Raw genomic sequence first — 26943 nt, forward strand, 5'->3', positions numbered from 1 at the left:
TTTATTTTGAAAAAAATTAATCCAATTAATTAAAAAAAATTCTATTTAAACCGTACCCATTTTTTTTTTGAAAATAATAGTTGACCCATCTAGTCGCTGTTTGACAATACACAATATTAGTGTGCATTGCATATCTAGAATGACAAACTATACAGAGGTTCTACCTGTATAATACAAAAATAAATTGTATAATTTAGAGTCATAAATAAATTTAAAATAACATATTAATTAATTAAAAAAATTTAAAAATAATTGACATATGGCCTAAAAAATAATTATTTAATTGATAGCTAAAATTTTAAAATACAAAATTTATAGTGTAATCTACAGGTATATAAAAACTATTTGGTTAGTCTATTGTTTAGTTATAATGTTTAGTCAACTGATGGCAGTAACTGTACAGTACTGTAGAATGAAACTTAATAACATTAGCAATAAATAACGTTATATTTTTTATGCATTATTATTATTAAAACACATTAAATACATTGTAAGTTACAATTTGTAACTAATACAAAAAATTTTAGGGTACAATATATTGACGTACGTTATTAATGGATTGTTTGTTTACTAATTTTATTATATAAATAAAACAAAAATTGATTGCAATTTGCAATTTCACTGTTAATATTGCAATAATAATAATCCATTGATTTTATTGTATGTTTTTCTTCTATACATTTCTATAGGAAATAAAATAAACAAACAAAACGTATTAACGATAAACAAACAAAAAAGTGATAAACCATTTGATAAGTCAATCGCCGACTATTGGACTGACTGACTGACCAACCGATAGTCTGGTCAGCGATTTGTTTACTTATTTTTGTTTAAACTCCCGAACTTGTCTAGTGTTGGCCACTACTTGTCCGCAACAATTATGGTGTGCATACCGTGTTTCATAGCACCCGTACTGATATTCGTATGGTTCAAGTTTATCGAGCCGTTACTGCGGCCACTGGTGGCCCGCATATGGGACAACTATCAGCTGCCGAACCCGTTCGCCAATCTGACCTGTCCTATGCCGCAAAAACCCGGCACAAAAGGAGTTACGGCCACCACCACCACCGATGCTGCCAAGTGTCCCGTTGCGCACAATACGGCCACTACCGATGCTGCTACGGCAGAGCCGACGGCTCCCGAGTCGGCCACTGTTGACGAGTCGTCCGGCGATCACAAGAAAGAGTTATAGAAAAAATATGTTTTTAATTTGTTGTTTTGTTTTTTAATTAAACAAAAATTATTTATTAATTTTTTTGTTGTTGGTATTTATTATATTGTGACCAATTTTTTTTTAATTACCATAAATTGTTTGTCCATTTAAACTGTTGCTACAGATATTGCTTAATACATAATAATAATAATAATATAAACCGATTCACACACACAAAAAATGTTGTATTTGTTTGTTCATTGCTTTGATATAGTTTACAATAGTTTTAAAAAACTAACTAAAAGTTTATATTTAACTAAAAGTTATTATACTTTATATTATATGATTAAACAATCGTATTATAAACTGTATTAATTTTTTATTTGCTTGTAAATGATTTTGTGATTATATTAAAATTAAAAAAAATCATTTATAATAAAACATTTTTTAAAACTCTGTATTATGGTAATTATTTTTAAAAAAAATCAAATTAATGATTAATTCAAAAAAAATATATAACTTATAATTAATTGAGAAAAACTAATATTTTATTATACAAAAATAAAATGATAGTCCAAATAAAACAAATGTTACTTTTCGATAGCATTTCAACAAAACAGTCAATAATATATTTATAATAAAAATTCATTATTTTTATTCATATTTATTGTTTGTTTAATTTATATGACTGTAGAAATAGTTTTTTTTAGAAATAGAAAACACACAAAAAAAACAATTTTTAAAGAGTTTATATAATTTAATGAACAATTTTGTTTGCATTGCATTGCATGTGACAAAACAAATTATAAAAAAATTAACTAAAACAAAAAAACAACTATTTTTACTGTAAGAAAATAGTTAATAAACATAATTATTAAGAAATTATGTTTATTTTGCTTTAACTATATTTACTGTATATAAATTGAACTTAAAAATTTGTTTAATTTATTTTTTGACTTTTTTTAAAAAAAAGAAAGAAAGATAGCGATGGTGTTTTGTTGTTGTTGTTGTACCTCATCTTCCTCCTCATCATCGGATGGCAATGAGTCCCGATTCCATCAGTTTGTAGATCTTTGACTGTATCTCCGGGTTCTTCAGATGTCTAGAGARAGAGAGAGAGAGAAAAATCCAAATGATTTCAAACAAATACAACAACAAATAATCAATTATTTAAATAAAATCAAGCAATCCATCAATCAATTTGGATCGTTTCCCATACTCTTGGACTGCTTTGGGATCAGTTTGCATCTGTTCCAATATCATTCTCATTGCCGGATCGCCCAGAATCTGTTGAACCTCTGGATCAGCCATTGCTCGTTTGCGTGTCTCTTCGGGATTGGATCCGGTGCTTAGTATACACTTTTTGAAGCCATCCATAGCTTCCTAGAGAATCGTACGGTTTTTTTATTTAATAAAAAAATATCAATTAAAAAAAATCTTTGATAAAAATTATCGGGTGATTCCGACTCCAAAATCATCCAATGAAATACCTGATTATTTTTATCGATTTCCATGGCCTTCTCAAAGGCTGTCTGGGCTTTTGAAAACTCTTTGCACGCCAACAGTGCATAGCCTTTACGGATGTGTCCCTTAACTATCGTACAAAAAAAATAATGATAATAATAGATGTTTAAGAAATTTATAAAAAAAAAACTGATTATTAAATGATAAACTATTTGGTTAATTATTTAGTTATCAGTTTTTTTTAAATTACGGGTAATTACCAAATTCCGGTTCCAATTTAATACATTGTTCCGAATCTTTGACCGCCAATTGAAATTCGGCCAACTTTTGATAACACGCGGCCCTATTGGAGAACAGTTTCGCGTCTTCGGGATTGCGTTTAATGGCTTCGCTGTAATGTTTTATGGCATTGGGATAATCACCTACAAAACAAAACAAAAAAAACATCCAGATAAATTATTTTTATTTGTCTATTAAATTTTTTTCTAATCAAATCAAAACATAATATACCCCGGGTAATTATTTACGGGTACAATATTTTGTTATTATTATTATTATTACCTTTTTTAAAAAATTCATTTCCTAAATTCTTCTGCTGTAAAGCCACTTCTGGATCAATATAAGCGAGTCGTTCCTTCTCTTTGAGTACCTTTTCGATCTGCAAATACAAAGACAAACAAAAAAATGGTTATCATTTGGGATCAGTTAAACCCTCTATCGTTTAAGTGAGGGATTCATATAAGTTAGTCCACACACACACACATACTTCAGACAATTTGGACAGTGTTTCGGGCGTCCGGTGTTCGGTCAATGACTTCTGGTAGTAGGTCTTAGCGTTGGCCAAGTCGTCGAGTTTCTGGTAGGCGTTGGCCATTCGGGTATAAGCCCTTAAAACAAAACAAAAAACACATGTATTAATAGATAGAAATAGATCCAAAAAAACGGATCCCAATTACTTGGCAATAATCTTGTAGTCCTGACGATTCTCTCGGCCAATGTCTACGGCAGTCTCGCACTCTTTCACACACTTATCGTACTCTTTGAGCTCAAAATGGACGGCCGCCCGATTCAAATAGTAGGTCATTTCGTTTGGATCCAATTCAATGGCCTTCGAGTACTGTTCGATGGCTTCGGCAAACTGTTTCTTCTTGTAAAACTCGTTGCCAACAGTTTTGGCCGACAATGCCTTTTCATAATAAACAAACAACAAAAATAATTGATCATTGATTTCAAATAAAGACAAAGATATAATGAGATTTCGATGTCATTAATACACCCGAATAGAGGGCACGTGTTTCGGGCAATAATGACCTGACATTTCCCGAATCATATCATCCATCGGATGGTATCGGCGTTTAGACTTACGGCTTGTTTGTTGTCATCACTCATATTGTGTCTGTGTTTGGATGTGTTGACTGTGGTATTGAAACAAACAATTAGATGACGATATGTTGTTTATTTGATGGTTACAAAAAAAACGGGTGACCAGTTCAGTGGTGGATCAGATGAAAGACAATTAATTAATTAACAAAAACAATGGTCTGATTGAAAGTACAATTCAATTATTATTTGATAGACTTTTTTATTACAGTCTATTAGTTAGTATTACTGTATATCTCTATTGCCATACAATAATTCAATGCCTTTTAATATCACACAAAAAACAATACATAAATACAGTGTTATATTATTATATGTTTTTTTTGGAGAAAATTCGAGACTTTATTATTTTTATCATACATTTCAATACATTTTACACATACAGTATGTTTTCCACCCCTTGACGTGTATCTAACCGGCAATACCTGTCTGCTATGCGCACACTCTATAGATAGGGGCGCCACTACTGTACCGCTGCTAATACATTAGGGTTACGGTTGAAAATAGTTATTAATTTATTTATTTAAAAATTAACTACCGGTGCTCTGCACTGTTCAATATGTTTACTATTTTAGAAAAGTTTTATATATAAATAATCAGTAAAATAAGCCTAGCTAATTTTTGTTTTGTTTTTAAAAAATATAAATTTAATTGTTTGTGTTGTTTCTAAAGTATTATAGTGTTTTTTAAAAAAAAAGTTTTCATTTGTAATTTAATATTTGATCAGGTAACAATTTCTATAACTTTTATTAAAAAAACTGTTTATAAATAATATTATAGATGGCGTATATATATATATATACTGCTGATTATATAACTTATATTACGGTAATTAAAAATTATTATAACTTTTATCATATAAGTTATAATAATTTTTAATTAATAATATTTTTTTTGTAAAAAAAATTATAAACCATGATGACAATTTTTTGAAAATAAAAATAATAAATTTATCATTAGTATTATTTATCCAATATTTTTTGTTTGTTAAAATCTTTATGTCTAAAATTGCCAATTTAAAAAAATGTTTATCATACTACCATGTAGTTATAACTTTTATTATTATAATATTATAATATTAAAAAATTAAGTTTATTATGAAAAATAATATATAAAGTTTTAAAGAATATTGTTTTAAAAAAAAAAATATTTATAATTTGTCTAAACGTATACAATATATGACAATATAATATGTATATATTTATATATATATTTAAAAAATTAACATTATTGTTACTCAGGTAACAAACATAAATAAATAAAAGTGCTTTTTTAATATATTTGTGATACAATTATTGGAAAAAAATTGTTGATTAATCTCACTAGAGGTATAATAATAATAATAATAGTATAATATTAGTATTATTATTAATAAATAAATTATATGTATAAAAGTTTATTTTTATTTGCTATAATGTTATTAGATATATATATTGAATATATTTTTTTTATTAATATTATTATTATCAGTAGTAAAAATACTATTAAATTCTATTATTCAACATTTAAATGCAATAATATATACTCAGAAAAAGTTTTTTCTACAAAAAAATTCCTACACTTTTTGTATTTAAATGTTTAAATTTTTTGTAATAAATGATTTTTCTTATGTTTTTATAGTGAATTAAACTGATGTTATATAATATTTATATTATAGAATATTCTTATACGATAAATATTTTATAATAATATATTATTAATTATAATTATTATATTATTGTTTAATTTACATTTTATATATGTATGTGTTAGATAAATATTATATATCTATGTATTGTATAATTAACAAGAAAACAGTTTATTAAATTATTTATTTATTAGTGAGTTTTGTTTTTTGTTTGTAAAAAAACATTTAGTTTAATTGCATAATATAGATATGTCAACATTAAAACAAAATAAAAAAGTATAATACCAGTATTTATTAATAAATAAAATTAATGGTTTAACTATATCATCTGAGAAACGTAAGTTAATTAATTTTTTAAATATATGTAAAAATTTTAAACTATTTTATTTATTATAAATTATTATATAAGATTAGCAAAATAATGTTTAATAAGAAACTACATTGTAATATATGTTTATATATATTGTGTATAAAATGTTAATAATAATTTTTATAAAGGTATTGTTAAATGTTATCTAATAATAGTAACCAACAAATTCATTGCCAATTACAGTACATGAGATAATTAAATTTTATTGTTTATCGATGATGTCTAGCCATTAGACTTATGATTACTGTCATAGCTATAGGAAATATATATATATTATTAATGCCTATCTTTCTCTTTAATTTTTTTCTTTATCATACAAAATAAAAATTAGTAATTTGTAACAAATATTGTAACAATTTATATAGTTTTATTGATATAATAATATTATTATTACATTTAATAAATAGAGAATATTTATTATTATTTTTTTAAAAAATTAGTGCAATATTTATTAATATTATAAATCATAGCTAAAGGAAATGTCAATTTAGGTAATAATTTTTGTTTTTACTTTGATTATTGGGTTAACAATATATATATATATATGTTTTATACACCTATAAGTATATCTGTATATTATATATCATGTATTGTATATGTAGAGGTATATATCTATACAGGTATAGGTATATATATATAAAGTATAATACAATAAGCAAATGAACAAATCGATGGACAGACACATTACATAGTCATACATAAACTGTATAGACATTAAAGAATCAGTTGTCACGAATTCCTATAACCATATATACAGTATATACTGTACATACATAGACACATACCTGTCCCACATTACAGTATGTTTGTGTACTAAATTTTTATATGAAAATTATATCTGTACAGTATATAATATATACTGTATAATATACCTTTTAATGTGAATAAAATAATAATAATAATAATATATAATTTTTTGTTGTTAGTATCTATACTAAAAACTATAACTAGATTTAACCCTATTTTTGCAATATCAATATACAAAATATAAGATAGATTTTTTATTGCATTTATTTTTATTATTATTATTAAAGCTATAATACCGTATATATGTTAAAATATTACCCATTTATCTGAATATTAATTATTTTAATTCATTAATATTTTATAAGAATTGGCTAATAAAAAAACCAAATTTTATGAACATTTTTCATATATCATTTAATTGTTGAATAATTAATATTTTTGTAATAATTATCTTAAATATATTTTTTTCAATATACTAAATAATGTATAATTATATTGTAATTTTTAAAATAAAATCTAATTAATTCAAATGACAACTGAAAAAAAACTATAAAATTAAAATACTATATAATATATATAAATTTATTATGAAATATACATATATATATATATATTGATAATAATATAAATTTATATATTACCGTTAGTTATGATAAATGATTTTTTATTATAAAAGTTTTTTGTTTTGTTTTGTCTAGACAATTATTTCTATTATTAAAAAAATAAATAAAACAATTGCATAATAGTTATAATTTTGATAAATTTTTTTCTGGGCTTAAAAATTGTATTAATACATATATACAGTACAATCTAACATATATTTAATTTGCTATAATATAGTTAAACAAGTAAATCAATATCTAATATTGTACTCAATTATAACCTTGATTTTTATTTTATAAATGATGATAACATTGTGTCGATATTAATCTAATTGATGTTAATAACTAAGGTATATATATATTGTGATATATATTTATAGTAAATTAATAATTGAAATACGACTCCACCAAAAAAATAACCCAATCTATTAATATCTATAATTTAAAAGACCTAATAATCATTAATCAAATTTTTTCAATGTTTCCAACAAAAACAAAAAAAAATCTTTTATGATAACATATAGCATATATTTTTTACTTTATCTATAATTTTTATATTATAAAGTTTTTTCWAAAAAAATTATATGAAAAGTTCAGTATATTAAAATAAGTTACTATTGAAATACATTGTACATTATGTAAAGTATAATAAATAAATAATTTATATACTATTATACAATATTAATAAATTATATTATGATTAGTGGAAGATTACTCACTATGATTGTAATAAAATAATTATTTATTAATAAACAACTTTTTAATGTTTACCCATATAACTTAAAATATATACATGTAGATATTAATTAATTTTTTTTTAAATCATAATATACATAAAATAGTGAAATTTATTGAAATAAATACGGTATTAATTTATACTACTTGAAATATAATTTGTATTATTATTTTGAACAATTATGAATATCTTTAAATATATATATTTTTAAAATAATCAAAAATTCATATAATTGCCAATAGTTATAATTGTAAATTTTTAATTAGATTTTTTTAATTGAGTTTATTATAAAAAAATAATTAAAATTATATATATAATACATTATAATTCATGTAATTTGTGTTATAACTAACAAAATGATCTTAATTTTAGATAATAATGGAAAAATTTTTTGTATCTACATTAGCATTATACATTACATAATAATAATACTCAACCAAGCTGATATTAAAATAAAATGACCATTTTATTATAATAAAAAAATAAGTAAAAAAATTGTAAAAATATTTAGAATATGTTTTATTTTTGTTCAAAAAAATTTTTTTATGCAACTTTTTATTTATTTATTTCAAATTGTTAACATAATGCATAAAAGTTTTTTATTATTATACTGGTGCTAATATATATTTTTAGTATTTTATTTGTTTGCTACAATGTATTGTGAAAATCAAACTTATAGTTTGAACACATACAACAAAAATAAAAAATTATATTTTTAAAAATTATTTTATCCACATTTTTTAGGTGAATATAAAAAAATGAAATTCAATTTTTTATTTTTGAAAGTAAATGGATATCAATAATGACATTCCTCAGTGAAAAAAAAATTATTATAACTGTATGTCCATTGGATGTACACATTAGGGTATACTATTGCTGTACTATCATATAAAATATTTGAATCACAAATACCTGTACTATTATATTATTATATAACAATAACAATGAAGTGCTGGCAAATAAATTAAATGGCATTAAACAACATATAGTATATATATGAGTGCCGTTTCACAGGAAAAACGTGTGGCTAATAGACATAACTTTATGATATACATTAATATATTGTAATAATAATAATAATAATATTTTTGAATTAATAGTACTGTATAGTACAGTACATTATATACAGTACTAGTGGACTGTTAGCAAAGTTTTTCCAGTTTGCCAGTCACTGATATAGACACGCCATTATCACTCAACATGCAATTCCCAGTATAGTATATACAGTATATACCCACCTATACTAACATACTAGTGCCGGCCATCAACTGTTTGAGCACAAACTCAATGAGAGATAGTTTCACTATGTTTTATGTTGAAAAAATGACATAATTCTCCTTTAGGTATATATATGTAATACATATTATGTATACTCAATACTGTACATGTAGGTGTGATGGCATACCTGTGATAGTAATATCCACACCACACACACACACACACACACACACACACATACATACAGCACACATATATACTTTACACATGCATTGCATACCCATACATGTGGGTTACACTAACCTACCCATAGAAATGAGTTACAGAATATTCTGTGTTTTATTTTAGTTTGTGTGTACATTGTGTGTATGTATATATAATGTTAAACTTTAGTGCATTAAAAAACATTAACACAAATTAAACTTACATTTTGTTATTATTTGTAATAAACTAAAAGTTTAATAAAATTTAATAGTAATGTTGCGGATATAAAATGGCATATTTATATATATATTTTTAAACAAAATAAAGTCTAACATATTATTTGTTATCAAATAAAATGTATATAAAACTATTTAAAAACTTTTAGTTTAATTAATAATAAATTCAATCATTAAAATGATCGGTAAGTTTGGATTTTCATCTAATTATAATATTTGACTATTTTTTCGGTATTTAAATTAACTATACGAGTATAGATTGATTATTAAGTATATATATATAATGTATATTTATTATATACTTTAGATTATATACTTTATTTTGTAATTAATAATCATAAATCATAAAATGAAAACCAATAAAATATAATTTACTAAATTATATATAAGTGTATTTTATAATGTTTTTATATATACATTAATTATATATAGAAAGTAACTGTCTATGTATAATTATAATTAAATTTTGTTAATTACCTAAACCATTAAATACAAAAAAAATTCAAAGTTGATTATGCAATCAAATAATTAAAAATATTTTATTTTTTAAAAAAGATATTGTTAATTTAATGATATGTTTGTCTATAAATTATCTAAAAAATAAACTGAACATTGATTTAACAATTATATATTACTATATAATATAATAACTAATATATTTATACTGTATAAACTTAAATATTATTTTACTTTAGTCTATTAGTATTAAATACAAAAAAACCAAATAGATGTATACAGAGAAAAAAATAATAATAATAAAATCATTGACTAATAAATTATTTAAACACCAAATGCAACGATTGACTGCATTTAGGTTTTTATAGATGTGTGTGAGTGTGTATTGAAACCCACTGTCAATCAATACCTGTCCCTATTATTCTGTGCTAAAAAAACAAATGTTAACTATTATATTAATATATACAGTAAAACAATAATATATAGATATCTATATATTTTGACGGCATTTATATTAATACACAGTATTAATATATATATATATATATATATTTTTATTTAATCAAGTTAAAATAAAGTTACCCAATGATGATAGCATACTGTATAATAATTTTTAATTAGCATAATAGCATTGATAGTCAATATAAATATTTGAAATTGTAATTTTTTGTTATTATTTTTATAAGTTATACTCAATACATAAAGTAATTTCTTTGTTTTAATACAGTTATTGACTTTGATTGTTATTTTTAGTAACAAATGTAATTTTAAATTGTATAAAATATAGTTATTTTTGGTTTTATATAGTTTACAATAGTTTAATCTCTAAAATTTCAATCTACATCAAACAATTATAAAAATTACAATAAATAATTTGATATTAAATATTATCAATATTAGAATATATTTATATATTAAATAAATTTTTTAAATAATATAATAATTTGAATATTATTTTCTAAGCAGTATTAACAAACCTTTAGATTAAATAATTAATTAATTAATTGTATGAAAAATTTAATATCTTTTTTAAAAAAATAAAAAATAATTTACATTTAATAATTTTTTTTAAACGTATTATTTTTTCATGACAATATTGATGCAATCGATTATACCGTTTATTGTAACCATTTATTTTCAATGAACCGATTTTATTTAGTCAATCAACTATTGATTTTTGTCAGAAAATTGCATTTTTATCAGTGAAATAAAATTTTTGAAATAAAATAAAATAAAATTACATACATATCTGTATTAGTTTTGACAAATACACAAAGTATTATTGGATATATTGCTATAATACTGTAATAATATTGTATTTGTATATATTTATTGGAAATACAATATATTATACTATTTTAAAATATATAAACTTTTTTTTACAATAAAAATAAATGAGTTTATAAACCAAATAATAATGTAAATGAAACTATTTTGAACTAAATTATTATTTTTCAACTAAAAAAAATGTAACTTATATTTTACTAAATTATTATTAATTTTCTATTTTAAAATTCTCATAGATTTTATATACGGTTTATATAATTATTTGGTGTTGACTTTGATATAAAACTTTATTATAAATTTATATAAACTCTATATTTTTGTTGTTGACTACTTGTGCGATAACATGGTTTAAGATAACCATTAGTAACCATTGGTTAAAATAAAGAGATCAGATATACTGTACATCACATCACTGGTCATCAGTCAGTTAGCCAGTTATGGGTTGTGGCGCCTCATCGGCCGTACAAATAGCTCCCATTAACGACAACGATGTGATTACCAGTAATGCCATCCAATCTATCGATAGCAATGGCAATAACAAAGTCAATACCATCAATGGTTATCCACCGGGAAAGGGAGGAAAGTTTGGATTGTTTGCCGGATCAACAAAAGTACAGACAATTTATAATAATAATAATAGAGAAAAGTCGCCGACCGAGTCGTCGATTGGCGTATCGATTGCCATACAGACCAACGAAAGTGATTTGATTTGTTTTCGTCATGTGTTCGCACAGACGGACATACAGTTTGCCAGCGAAGACGAGTTGGATCTCACAATAGCCAATAGTGATACAGAATTTGTGGACAGTTGTGGTGGTGGTGTACTACTCGTTGCCAATAATGATTCAGATAATAACTACTATACAAGTGCTTCCCGAAATAATAGTGCCGGTGGTGGTAGAGATAGTAGTAGTGGTGGTGGTGGACACCATCATAGAACTGCTGCCGCCGTTTTGGACTACTCTTCAGCCGATGTGATGCCGATGACTACCGGTGCCGATGAAGTAAACAAAAGTGTTTCGCTACAGACAGATGAGTCTGTGCTTAGTAGTAGTGGTCGAAAATCGGCAAACAGTTCAAAGAGTAGAACCGGTAGAAACCAACAGCAAACAGTGGTCAACATCAATGTAACTATCGATGTGGGCATACAGGTTCAGATACCCAAACATACCAGTGCTACACAAACACGATTCAGCTATGCCAGCAGCAAAACCAAAAACAAATTAGTGCCAAAATTTTGTACCACATCCACAACACGCCGACACCCGCAAGCGGTCCTCCGTAACGCCATCAGCACTGTTGACATTGAAAGTCATTACCGACTGTGGACATCACCACCGCAGACGTCCGCTGGCGGTCTGGCGGCGGCGGCGGACACTGTTAGTGACAATATCAATAGCATTAATATAATACCGTTTAATACGAATAAAACAACACTAATTGGTGTTACCGACGGCACCAACATTTTGCAAGATATCGAGTCGCAGACCGAACCACTATTTTCATCGATATTGGCGGCCAATTCGGCCGGCAATGACCTAACAGTATTGCAGTCGTACGACATAACCTCACCGTTTGCTCACATAGAGAAAGAGTTGCTTCAAACCACCCGAAATCATAGGAACCGTATACCCGATCATAGATTGGATGCCTTCACCCGATTGTTGGACGACATGGATGACGACAATGTTCAACACAAACTACAATTAGGTATCTCTATTGAAAACTATTGATTTTGATTAATTGATTACTTATTTTAATATCATATACTAAATTAGTGTATTATAAATATATTATATTTAATATAACTGAAGTTTTTAATTACTATTTACTAAAATTTTTAATTAAAAAAATTATTTTTAATCGATAATAATTTATATATTATAAATTATAATAATTACTAAAAATGTTTTAAATAGTATTTTTTTGTTAATTTTTTCAAAATTGAAAAATACAATAGATAAATTATTTGGTAAATAGTGAAATAATAGTTATAAATATTTAAAATATAAAATATCCAGAGTAAATAATTATTTAACTATTATTATTAATTGATAAAATTTAAATGTTTTATTTTTATTTTACTACCCGTTACAGTAAAATAAAAACAATTCAAATAATTAAATACAGTATAGAGATAATGCATAACATTATAAAAAATTAATTTTCATTATATTAAATTGCAATTTGAAAATCATATTTTTTATGGTTGTCTATATGTGATGATAATTGTAAAAAAAAAATAATTAGAAAAAATATTTCGCAATTTAATAAAAAAAATGGTTTTCGCATTAATATAAAATATACTTTAGTACTGTATATATATATATATAATACAGTATATTTAATATATATTTTATGTTTAATAATAATAATATTATCTGATTTCATAATAATACTAATAAAACAAATATTTATGTCTAATGTTTAATTATTAAAAAAAACTATACCATTTAATTAATTATTGTATTTGTTTTAGACGTAATAATAATAATATTAATGAATGTTTTTTTTAAAAAAATAATTACTATTTGTATTGTTATGCTTTCTTATGGTTTAAATACCAATTAGCATAAAAGTTAGAGATATTCAAATTAATTAATGATATTTTTTATATGTCATTAAATAAATATTTAAAAACAATAATTAAACTTATATGCCTATTATTAATCAATTGATAATTTTAAAAATAAACTTTTTTAATTTTAATAATGCATTAAAACTATTAATCATATATATAAAACAAATTGATTATAAGTTTTATGTATAACTATAGTTTTTTTATTAACAAAATATTATTAATTTTTTAAAAATTCATATCAATCAGATAATTTTTCATATATTTTTGTAATAAATAAAGTAATGATAGCTTCAAAAAATTATTATTATTATTTTCAATATATTTTGCATATTTTAGTAATGATAGCACGTTATAAAACTAACTATTGATAGAATTATTATAATTTACTAACAAAAATAACCAGGATAATTTGAATCTAAATATATACAGTATATTGGCAATGATTATAACTATATAGTTTTTATTATACTGTACATGAAATATTAGTAATAATAGTAATATATATATATTACTAGTTTAGTGGTCAAAATATCATTTTCATTTACTATAAGTCACGCTAACAACAATTATTAACAATAAAACCACTTTTGTTGACATATAATTGACAGTTTATATATATACCTATATTATGGCTTATTTTTTCTACAAATATTATATATATATATATATATATTATTTTGTCATATTTTTAATGACGCATACCTTTTTCTAAAGTAATTTATATATTTATGTGAAATAAATAAATAAATAATAGAAATACAGTTGTTTTCCTAGAAAAATATTTTCAATTATTGTAAATATATATCTATATAATAAAATAAAAAATATAGCAAAAATTTCAATTGAAAGTCAATCACTGATATATTTGATATATTATATTTGACTTAAAATATAGAAAATGTTATATATATTTTTTATTAATATTAATATTAAATAAAAATAATAAATAAATAAAAGTTTATTTTTTATTGTAAATTATAACGTTTTTTGATTTATAAGTTATATCGGAAACGTGAAATACAATTTTAATTTGCATACTATATATTAATATTTTTATGTAATAATATAAGCTATAATAAAAAAAACCTATATAACTATATTTTATATTATAAAATATTAATTTATCAATAGTATTAATAATAATAAGAATAATAATACTGTATTATAAAGTACATTGAATATTGATTTATTATATTTTAATTGCTATCGAGTTTGTCATGCATTTTCCACATATTACAGTACATACACAGTATACTGTATTAATAATAATAATAAAAATAAAAAATAATTGTAAATCCATTTCAATAATATTTTTCCGATAATATATATATATATAAATTTATATATATATTACTGAATATGTGTTTTGTTTCGAGATTCAGTCAACTTTTTTGTGTCGCGATTGTACTGTAAATGAGTTTTACTATGAAATTGAAACGAAAAAAATACATTTAAATATTAATATTAAATCTAGATTTTTTATTTGACTGAAATGCAACTTATAATTGATAATAAATTTAAATAATTTGATCTTTTAAATTAATATAATTTTTATTATGTGATTTTTTTTGTGGGGTATAAACTAAGAAAAAATATTTTAAAAATTTATTTATTTGTTTGCGATTAGATTATTGTTTGTCTAATTATGATAATCGTATAGTCATTGCAAATAAATTAATATTAACGACAAATATTATGATAAATACAAGTATTTCTGTATATAAAATATGATACATTAATCAAATTGTATATATATTTTTAAATAATTCATGAATTTAATATAATAATCGTCTATTTGACTAATGTTGTTATATTACATAATATACTTTTTTTAAAATATAAATATATATATTATTAAATACATTAATACAGAATATTGTGTTTAATAAATAAATAAATAAATAAAACAACAAAATTAATGTCATTGTATTAGTAGTTCAAAAAATATAAATTATTTTTTTTGACTGACAATTCAAACAATTAAAATAAAATGCAAAAAATGTTTTGCGACACCTTTTATAGTCCTTATCTTTTTTCACTGTATGTTCAACAACAACGCCAACACAACCATCCAAATGATGACACAATAACACCAACAACAACACCAACACCATCGTCGACAACAACAACATCATCGGCGTCGTCATCATCGACATCATTGTCGCCACAATTTTCGCCGACAATAGTTCCCAAATGCGATGCTTCCGTACAGACCGACAACGATATCTTGACTGACGAGTCGCCAGAGTTTGTGGCCCGACCGCCGCCGTGTCTCAAACGCGAAATGATTCCCACTATTCACATGTTTCGCGAGATTGACCGCCGAGTGGCCGATGTATGGCATAGTTATCATTAAAAAAATTAATATTTTGTTTTTTTTACAAAAAAAAACTTTTGTATTTATTTTCCCTATTAATCCCAAATAAATAAAAGGCACCAGAATTTGAAACAATACAGGAATTGGTTGACTATATATGCAAATCAACGAAAAACGATTTATACAAAGTTAGAGCTATATTCCGATGGATATCATTGAACATTAGGTTTGATTGGAAATATATGGGCATAACTATGACATCCAATGAGATACTCAAGTGCCGGGAAGGGGTCTGCAAAGACTACTGTCAACTGTTTGCCGATATGTGCCGTTTGACTGGTATTCGGGTGAAAAAAATTGATGGCTTTGCCAAGGGTCAGGACTATAGACCGGGTCATCAGTTTAAACCCGGTAGGCATTTGTCATAATTAATAAAGTACTATAATATATATTACTATAATTACTGTATATTTTAGTTATGCTATTAATTATAGTAGATGTATTATACAATGGATGTATATATATATATATAAAATGCTTCATAAATTATTTAGTATGCAATATATTATGTGTGTGTGTGTGTGAGAGAGAGAGAGAGAGAGAGAGAGAGAGAGAGAGAGAGAGAGAGAGAGTTTGTAATTTAATAAAATATTTTTTAATAATCATATATTTATTATATATATAATGTTTTTTAATATATAAATTAATTGCATTTTCCAGGAGAAGATATCACCCATACGTGGAATGCAGTGTTCATATTGAGCGCCTGGAGACTGATAGACACCACTTGGGGAACGGGCTATACGGAGCCGACCGGAAAGTTTCAGCGCAAACTTAATGAACATTTTTTCCTAACTGATCCCGAAGTTTTGATTTGGACACACTATCCGTACAATACTGTGGAAAACAATTACAGTAGGTATGTGTGTATATATATATATATATGTTTGGTAATATTTGTATTATTATTATTATTATTTACATACCTTTCCTAGACTTATCCATCCAATGACTGAATTTTAGTTTTATTGTATTGTTTTTTTTTTGGTGAAAATTTATAATGAATTTATTTAGTATAGTAATATAGTTTTTATAGTGGAAATAAATGAAATATTTATTAAAATAAATTTACTGCATTAATAATTTACTAATATTTTAATATTTTAATAATTTATATTTGTTAATGTTTACTATTTAAGTAATAGACTGTATACTATATTTATAACAATTATATAATTAAATTTTTTTTATATCTATTAAGTCATTATGTAAAAATAGTTTTCAGTTATTGCTATATAACTTAATATTAATTATAATCATAATTTTAATTATAATTTTAATTACAATATATTAGGAAAAAAATTTTTAGCATAAATGTTTACATAACTACTGGTGAATATAAAATTATTAGAAGTTTTTTTTATTTTGTTATGATTTTTTTTAGGTCAGTTCACTAGCCCTTCATAATTACATAACTAAACGTGAAATGAATATTATTATTATTATCACAATTAATACCAGAATATTCTCTCTCTCTCTCTCTCTCTCTCTCTCTCTCTCTCTCTCTCTCTCTCTCTCTCTCTCTACTTATATATGCAAAACATAACCTGAAGATRAAATCATTTTTAATTTATTAAAAATACTTGTTATCAGTTTAGTTGGAATTTATTTATTAATGAATTAATGAGTAAATAAATGATTTTTAAAAATTTAATGTTAGATATAAATTTATAATAATAATAATAATAAATATTCAATAATTTCTATTCAATAAACAGATGGCAATTGTTGGACAAACAGTTAACATTGGATGAGTTCAATGCATTGCCGAAAGTATCGCCAAATTTCTTTGATTACAATTTGAAGATACGCTCAAAACCGCAAAATCCGGTAATCTTTAGGATATCTACCGAAGTAAAGATCGGTTCCCACGAAGCCATGCGCTATAAATATAAACTTTATCCGTCGGACGAAATGGAAAACTCGTCGCTCAATCACTATGTGTTCTGTCAGCTCAAAGAGGACCGACTGGTCGGCAGTTTCGCAATTCAGCCGCCAATTGAGGGCCGGTTTTTCCTAAAGGTATGATTTGTTTTGATTTGTTAGGATCCGGTGGAGACTGTCTGGTCTCACCAATAAAAAAAATCATTTCTAATGTGTTTCATACGGACTGACTGCTCTCACAGATATTTGCCAAACCGGAACGGGAGATGCAGGACGGCCAACAGGACGCGACCAACTTGCATAACGTGTGTACATTTCTACTCGAGTGTAGCCGAGCCCGCAAATACATTGAACCGTTACCCATCAATGAGCTGCCATGGGGTCCCACCCAAACGTTTTACGATTTTCGGCTACGACTGCACAACCAAACCGGTCCAGTGATTGTTACGTGGGGCGGCCGTCGGCGATTGGTCATGGAATCAACTGAAACCCTACTCATGAGCTATACAATCTACGATGCGGACGGCATGGAAATGGACACTCGGAGTATAGTGACCAAAGACGACAACGGCAACAAGATTACGTTTACAATAAACCCGCCCCGAGTCGGTACATTCAAACTGATGATATTCGGTATGCCTAAGCCGAAACAAAAGGGCAAATGGCGACTGCCATTGTTGGCCACTTTTATGGTCGACTGTAAAATGATTAAACCGCCACAATATGATGACGACCCGACACCCATTAGTCTAATTGTGCCACAAAATGATGAACAACAACAACAACAAATGCAACAGAGGACAGGTAGTGTTTTATTTGTGGACAATTGATTTTCATATATGTTTGTTAATTAAAATAATTTTTTGTTAATTATTATTTTTTATTTATTCTCTATATTTTTTTAGGTAAACGATGAAGAAATAGCAATTTATTTAATTAATTATTAGAAAAGTAATAATAATAATAATAAACTACTTATAAAATCATCGAAATAAATATTATTAATTATTAATTAAAATTATATTATATTATAAATTATATATATATTAATATATAGTAAATTGTAAATTTGAAAATTAATTTTAACATTGAGAATTTTTTGAATTTAGATTTAAATATTACATTATAAATAATAACCATTAATCGCATTTTTTGTGTTAATTAAATAAAGTATATTATTAAAGTAAATTATAATCTGATTTTTTAAAAATAAATAAATAATTAAACATTTTGTTTTAAGCAAAAAAAAATAAAATATTATTTTCATTGATAGTAAAAATAAATTAATGAAATATTATTGTTACCAAAATTATTATCATTTAATTTACTGGTAGATATAAATTATTTTACAAACAATCATCCCTGAAATGGTGGTGAAGTGGGAGGGTTAAGGACATTATGTGTGTGTGTGTGGGTGTGGGTGTGGGTGTGGTAAGGGAGGTGTGGAGAGTAGTATTGGCAAAAATAAGAGAAATTTCTGTCTATAGAATCACCATGGTTAATTTTGTTTTATTTCAATTTTGTTTTGTTATATTGTAAAAATATATTATAAATATTAATAATAACCAAATATTATTATAATTATATTTTAATTAATATTAAAAAATAACAAAATTTAATACACAATCATAATAATAACTAACAATATTGTAAGTACAGTATAATAATAACATTATTTTTATTAATATTAAATATAAAGATCCCATTTGTATATAATAGTAATGTGTATATTATTTATCAATAATACAGTATTACAATAACTTTATATTATGATCCTATAGAAATAACAATAAAAAAAATTCTATAGAAATTTATTTCTGAAAAACTTTCTAGAAATTTACTTAGGAAAATATATTTAAAAAATTTCTGTTTGCACATTTCTATTGGAGAGTCATAAGTATTATTATTAAATATTAATATTTTATTTATAATATTAATAAAATTTCATGCATTAAAATAAATAATATAACGTAATAATAATATCTAATGATTATAATTTGTTTTTGTCAATAATATTAATAATTATTATTATAAACATTTTATAATAATGTAATAATAATGTTCATATAGTTATAGATCACGTAGAATACACTTTAACATAAAAATATAATATACTATCATAAAGTTATATAACTTATTTACTAAAAAATTAAACTAATCTACCTAGATACAAATAAATATCTAATATAGCTTATTTAAAAAAATTGTATCATTGTTATTTGAAAAAATTATTATATATTTATTTTTGACTAATCTATTATAAGTAAATAAAGATTAATGGCACCAATAGTTTCACAATTATTATTTAATATTAGTACAGGCAATGTAGTTGTTTATTTGACTAATAATTTCATAAATAATTAAAATCTATAGTAACAAATAATGTATTATTTAATCATTATTAATTAAATATAATTATTTGCATTATGTGTTTGAGAGGGTATATAAATAGTAGAAATAAAATAAATTCAATCAGTTTAAATAATTGGAGACCTGGAACCAATTTATTATAGAAAAATAATATATATAAATTTATATATAAATTATTTAATTGTATTATTATTATTTTCAATAATTTAATAAAAAGGTTTGGAAATAATTTATTTTTTAGTTTAATTTATTATTTATTTTTATATAATTGTTATTTTTTTTTATAGATGACTGTATTAGTTGTAGGCACTGTTGCTACGGTTGCCACTTGTGGTGCGGCCGCTCCTTTAGCAGCCGGTGCGGCCACAGGTGTCGGTACAACTGTGGTGGGAACGGGAGCTGCTGCGGCTGGAGCCGCGGCTGCAACCGGTACCGGAGCAGCAGCCGTTGTTGGAGGTACGGGAGCCGCTGCTGCTGTGTCCACAGTTGGTGCAGGAGGCGCCGTGGCCACCGGTGGTCTAACTACAGGAGCCATTCTATCGGGTCCAATAGGTTGGGCTATATTGGGCGCCAACATTGAACAATCCAATTCGGGATCTGTCCACCATTACTACAGTTATGACTGCTGGAAGGCCATAGTTCGTGATACGAGTGCCCAACCGTCTAGTGGTAAACTGTTAAGAGATGTGCTGCGAGACAGTCGAGTACTGAACTACACCTTTGAGTATAGACAGGGAGGACAGGGAGCTGATAATGATGACTATGTGACCGGTATCAAGGTTGAAAATGTGTGGCATGATCAGTTTCATATTAATTTTCTACATGTGCCCGGTCATGGTCTAGCTGTTCATGCTAATAAAATTTAAATTTTATCAATTATATTATTATTTTATTTTTTTAATAATGATCTTAATTACAAATATTTCAATACATATAGTTTTTTTGTGACTATTTAAACATATTATGTATACTTAAACTGTTTTAATTAATTTAAAAATTGTAAAAATCAATTTCTTAATATATATTCAAAATATGATACTTGTTAATAAAAAAAACATTATAAATTCAAAATTTCACACATTTTTTATTAAATATTAATTAAATCTACAGTATTTATCAATAAATAAGTATTTAAATTACTTAATAAATAAATTTTAAAAAACTATTTAAACTAATGTATAAATAATAATAATAATAATTATTATTTGATTTACAACAAAAGTTGAAAAATATTATATATTTTTTTGAAAGCAATAGTATCTGATTATCAATTGTTGGTCAATTGTATTGTTAGATTAATAAGATATTACTTCATATATTACTTCATATCACTATAATAATTGTATAATAATGGGATGCAAGAGTCCAATTAATTAATATGTATTTAATTGAATTTATAAACTAATCGTTTAAAAAAAATTATATGAATAAACACTCATAATATTAAAATTAAATTGTAGGTTGTAATAGCAATTTTTCAATTACAGTATTAAGTTTTTATTTATAGATTTAATTGATAAAAAAAACTATTGCAAATTATTTTTAGTAAACAGTTTTATATCTAAATTATACTATTTTTTATTATTAAAATGAAAATGATAAATTACAAAGAAATTATATATAAATATACTAATAAACTATATTTTGCAATATAATGTAATAAACAATATTGATAATAAAATAATACTAATTAAATTTTTATAATAAGCTATTTTTTAATGTCCCCTAATTGTAATAATAAAATTTATAATAAATGTTTTTCAAAAATATATTGATAATCTTATATAGTTATATTAGCTAATTATTAGTATACTAAATAAATATAAGTAATAAGTAATAACACAGATAATTAGGATAATTTAATTAGTTTAGCATTAGTTTAATTATCATATTGTTTTAAATTAATATATCTATTAGTATTTTGCATAATTCTATAATAATTAGTTACTATTTTATAAAGTTCATAAACATATTTGTTTAAATTTGGTATATTTAGCTTATTATTAGTCATTAATAATTGATCCTTAATTTTAGTCATTGTTGGCCACAACTCGACCTTAATTAGTGTCATCACATTATCCATAGCTTGTTGTGGACTTAATTGATCTTTTAATGCAATCAAATAAATATAATTTAGATTCAAATCATTAGTTTTTGCTTCCTTTTTGAACGAAACAATATCATTGATAAGTAAGGCAGTGGTCGAACTGTACCATTCAAATGACTGCAATTGTTGGCCAACTATAGGATCGGCGGCATCGGTTGTGGTGGCGGCGGCTATGGTTTCCCATTGAAAACCACTGGCCAACTCGTTTAGTATCCACAATGTATTTGTACCCGAATCCACGTATCTAATAGCCATATATTTTTCTAATGTCACCGATTCGGTGGCCAAATGAAATGTCTTTAAATCAGCGGAAATTTTCAGACAATCAATCATTTCTTTATGAAAGCGATTGAACATTGGTTTAGACATTAGCTTTTCATATGCTGTTATTTTGTGTGTTATATTAGTTGTAATAAACAAACAGTTTAAGAAAATAAAATAAAATAATTATTTTATAATTATTTATTATAGAAATATTATTCTATAATTAATTAAATATTTTATTTTTAAAAAAACTTACCGCTCATTAAATAAATGTAAAATTTAGCCGAACTATTGGTCATATTATCGTCAAATTCATAATGTTTTACACTTAAAACCGGTACTAATTGTCTGAATTTTTCGGGTTTTTCTGAATAATTATCGTCATAATAAAAGCCAAATAATATAAATAATGTAATTAATTCAAACTCATCGATGTGTCGACAATCTGGCGATATATAGCCAAAATGTGTAATGAAATCCATTGAATCCCTGTCCAAATATTTGTCCGCCTCATTGCCAATCAATGTCCTCACTCTAGTAACCACTTTATCGCGTACAGCATCTGACCATTTGTTTGGTACTAATTTTTCATTAACTAATTTGTCTAAAAAATTGCAATCAATTTTCACATCTAGACATTGTTTAACAAAACTTTCATCAAGCATTGTTTGTGTGTTTGTTTTTTTTAATTAATAATAATTATTATTATTGATTACTAATTTATTAAACCTATTGATATTTTAAAAAAATAGTTAAATATAAGATGGAATTTTTTTACTAATTAAATTTTTGTAAGTTTAATAGTAATTTATAGTGTCATTTGATAACTTAAAAGTTATTTTTTTAAAACAATTACAACATCACAACATTATATAATTAATTAAATAAAATAATAATTTCCTTTTAATTTTATCAAAGATGTTTTAGCTATTATATTAGGTTTTATGTAATATTTTAACATGTGTTACATTAATTAAAAATTAGTTTTTTTTAGTTTTCAATAATCTCAAGTATTTATTTAATTGTTAACACTTTTATTTTGAATATTATATTTATGTATAATTTTTTAAATAATTCACTAATTCATTAAATTAAAAATAATATAAGAAAATAAAAAATTATTAATTCTACTAAAACTTAATTAAAACTTATTTAATTATTATTTAATTTGCATCATTTTTTACAATATATTAGATCATTTTATATTATTTAAAAAATAATATTTTTTTTCAAGTGGTTTATTATTAGTAAAAAAAATAAACTAAATCATTGACATTAATAACACTTTAGATTAAATTTGTACTTTGATTCATCTATCACTTAAAAAATACAAATAAAGATATTACTACATAAAAATTGAAATATACTGTAGTATCATAAAACAATATTTGTAAAAAAATTAAAAAAATATAACTTATAAAAAAAATAAAAAAAATATAACTTATAAAAAAAATTGAATCATTGCTAATTTTTTCTAATTAAAATTATTATATTAATTATTTTATAATCTATGTCACAATTATTTTGTAATGTATTTGTTTATTTCACTAAAAAAATTTCATCAATTTATTAATAATATCATAATCTATAGATTAAATAATTAATAAATAGATTTAATTATTTCCAATATGTCTGAGAGGGTATATAAATAGCAGTGAAATTTTTTGAATTATATAGTTTTATACAATTGGATAACTGGAAACAATTTGTTATAGAAATATATATAAATTTTATATATATTATTTTCAATTATGATGATTATTTAGATGATTATTGGAGCTAATTATCACTATCTTCAGCTATTTTTACCATTAGATGATTATTGGAGCTAATTATCACTATCTTAAGCAATTTTTATCATTAGATGATTATTGGATCTAATTATCACTATCTTCAGCTATTTTTACCATTAGATGATTATTGGAGCTAATTATCACTATCTTCAGCTATTTTTACCATTAGATGATAATTGAATTTAATTATCACTCTTCAGCTATTTTTATCTTTAGACGATAAAAAGCCACTATATGTTAGCGTCACTTATTATAAGACTTACATAACTTAAATTTTTAATAACATAGATAAAATTAAAATTCAATAATATTTAATTTTTTGTTCGATTCATTTTGATTGGTCAATTGGCTCTGTGCCGATGGCACTGTTTTGTCACCAAAGGAAAACATCGATTTGTGCCGATGGCACACGTTTGTTGTCAGCGCGTTAAGATTCAGATCATTAGTTTTTGCTTCCTTTTTGAACGAAACAATATCATTGGTGAGTAAAGCAATGGTCGAACTGTACCATTCAAATGACAGCAATTGTTGGCCAACTAAAGGATCGGCGGCATCGGTGGTGGCGTCGGTGGCGAAGGGGGCTATTGATTCCCATTGAAAACCAGTGGCCAACTCGCTTAGTATCCACAATGTTTTTGTAGCCGAATCCTTATATCTAATACTTATATACTTTTCCAATGTTACCGATTCGGGTGTCAAATGAAGTGTCCTTAAATCCGCGCAAACAGTCAGACAATCAAACATTTCTTTATGAAAGCGATTGAACATTGGTTTAGACATTAGCTTTTCATATGCTGTTATTTTGTGTATGTATTAGTTGTAATAAACAAACAATTCAAAATTAATAAAATAATTTTATAATTATTTATGATAAAAATATTTTTCTATAATTAATTAAATATTTATTTTTTAAAAACCTACCACTCATTAAATAAATGTAAAATTTAACAAAACCTCTGGTCATAGTATCGTCAAATTCATAATGTTTTACACTTAAAACCGGTACTAATTGTCTGAATTTTTCGGGTTTTGCAGAATAATTATCGTCAAAATAAAAGCCAAAAATATAATATAATGCAATTAATTCCAACTCATCGATGTGTTGACAATCTGGTGATATATAGCCACTATATGCAATGAAATCCATTGAATCCCTGTCCAAATATTTGTCCGCCTCATTGCCAAACAATGTCCTCACTTTAGTAACCACTTTATCGCGTACAGCATCTGACCATTTGTTTGGTTTTGGTTTCATTAACATCTTTATCTAAAAAATTGTAATCAATTTTCACATTTAAACATTGTTTAACAAAATTTTCATCAAGCATTATAAGTGTGTGTGTGTTTTAATTATTATTAAACGGTTTTAAAATAAGTTTATAATAAAATTTATAATATCTTATAATTTTAATACAGTATTTTATGTATAAGTGATAAGTTTTGTATACTTTGATAAATTAAAAAAATACATAATTTCTATTAATATTTTATTATATATATATATATATTTTATCATATGTTTCTTTTAGTACCAAACAAATTAAATTTTTTAATCAGATGTTACATAAAAATTAATTAGTTTTTAGCACTTATCTGTTGGTATATCTGTTTTAAATTGTTGTCTAAAAAAGTTTAATATTTTAATTTGAATAGATGTTTGATTGGATTTAACAAATTTTAAAAAATGTAAACTATTTTCGTTTTTATAAATGATAAAATTAATTTTCAATGTAAACTAAAATGTTATAAATAATTTTTATTAATTAATAATTTGCTGACTATTAGTGAATATTATTTTTTCAAATTTAAAACATATTAACTTTATTAGTATTGAGTAGATAATTGTAAATTACAAACATAAATTCAATTAAATTTAAGCTTAATTTTACAATAAAAATATAAAATTTAAAATAATTTTTAAAAAACATAAAATAAGCTTACAAATGATTAAACTATTTAATTATATTGTATCCAAAACTAACATATGGTTAAATTGTTTAACAAATAGGAACATATAGAAACAGTTTATAATTAACCTTGATAGTTTAAAATTAACACACTAGAGCTCAAACATTATAAATAAAACA

The 26943-nt window shown here is 24.0% G+C and overlaps 4 protein-coding genes across 4 annotated transcripts; 3 read left to right on the forward strand and 1 right to left on the reverse strand.

Annotated features, from left to right (window-relative positions):
• Nucleotides 1-627: 627 nt before the first annotated feature.
• On the forward strand, nt 628-1382 carry LOC128962904 (UPF0729 protein C18orf32 homolog). Its single transcript, XM_054309310.1, has one exon. It carries the CDS (start codon nt 881-883, stop codon nt 1190-1192), a length of 312 nt encoding a protein of 103 aa, XP_054165285.1. The 5' UTR covers nt 628-880; the 3' UTR covers nt 1193-1382.
• Nucleotides 1383-2137: 755 nt separating this feature from the next.
• Nucleotides 2138-4279, reverse strand: LOC128962898 (stress-induced-phosphoprotein 1-like). Its single transcript, XM_054309303.1, has 8 exons — nt 3983-4279; nt 3574-3803; nt 3384-3504; nt 3179-3275; nt 2878-3039; nt 2644-2747; nt 2373-2536; nt 2138-2255 (listed from the first exon to the last, which is right to left on the reverse strand). Exons 1-8 carry the CDS (start codon nt 4004-4006, stop codon nt 2183-2185), a joined length of 975 nt encoding a protein of 324 aa, XP_054165278.1. The 5' UTR covers nt 4007-4279; the 3' UTR covers nt 2138-2182.
• Nucleotides 4280-12144: 7865 nt separating this feature from the next.
• Nucleotides 12145-19238, forward strand: LOC128962749 (kyphoscoliosis peptidase-like). Its single transcript, XM_054309151.1, has 7 exons — nt 12145-13190; nt 16248-16396; nt 16495-16789; nt 17099-17297; nt 18157-18460; nt 18565-19126; nt 19228-19238. The coding sequence occupies exons 1-7, from the start codon at nt 12458-12460 to the stop codon at nt 19236-19238; spliced, it is 2253 nt and encodes a 750-aa protein (XP_054165126.1). The 5' UTR covers nt 12145-12457.
• A 1652-nt stretch (nt 19239-20890) lies between these two features.
• On the forward strand, nt 20891-21580 carry LOC128962901 (uncharacterized). Its single transcript, XM_054309305.1, has 2 exons — nt 20891-20909; nt 20980-21580. Exon 2 carries the CDS (start codon nt 20980-20982, stop codon nt 21556-21558), a length of 579 nt encoding a protein of 192 aa, XP_054165280.1. The 5' UTR covers nt 20891-20909; the 3' UTR covers nt 21559-21580.
• The last annotated feature ends 5363 nt before the right edge of the window (nt 21581-26943 follow it).

This window comes from Oppia nitens, unplaced genomic scaffold, assembly GCF_028296485.1.
Source record: "Oppia nitens isolate AA-2021 unplaced genomic scaffold, nextdenovo-longstitch-racon4-pilon3 scaffold6_pilon_pilon_pilon, whole genome shotgun sequence".
NCBI classification, from domain to species: domain Eukaryota; kingdom Metazoa; phylum Arthropoda; class Arachnida; order Sarcoptiformes; family Oppiidae; genus Oppia; species Oppia nitens.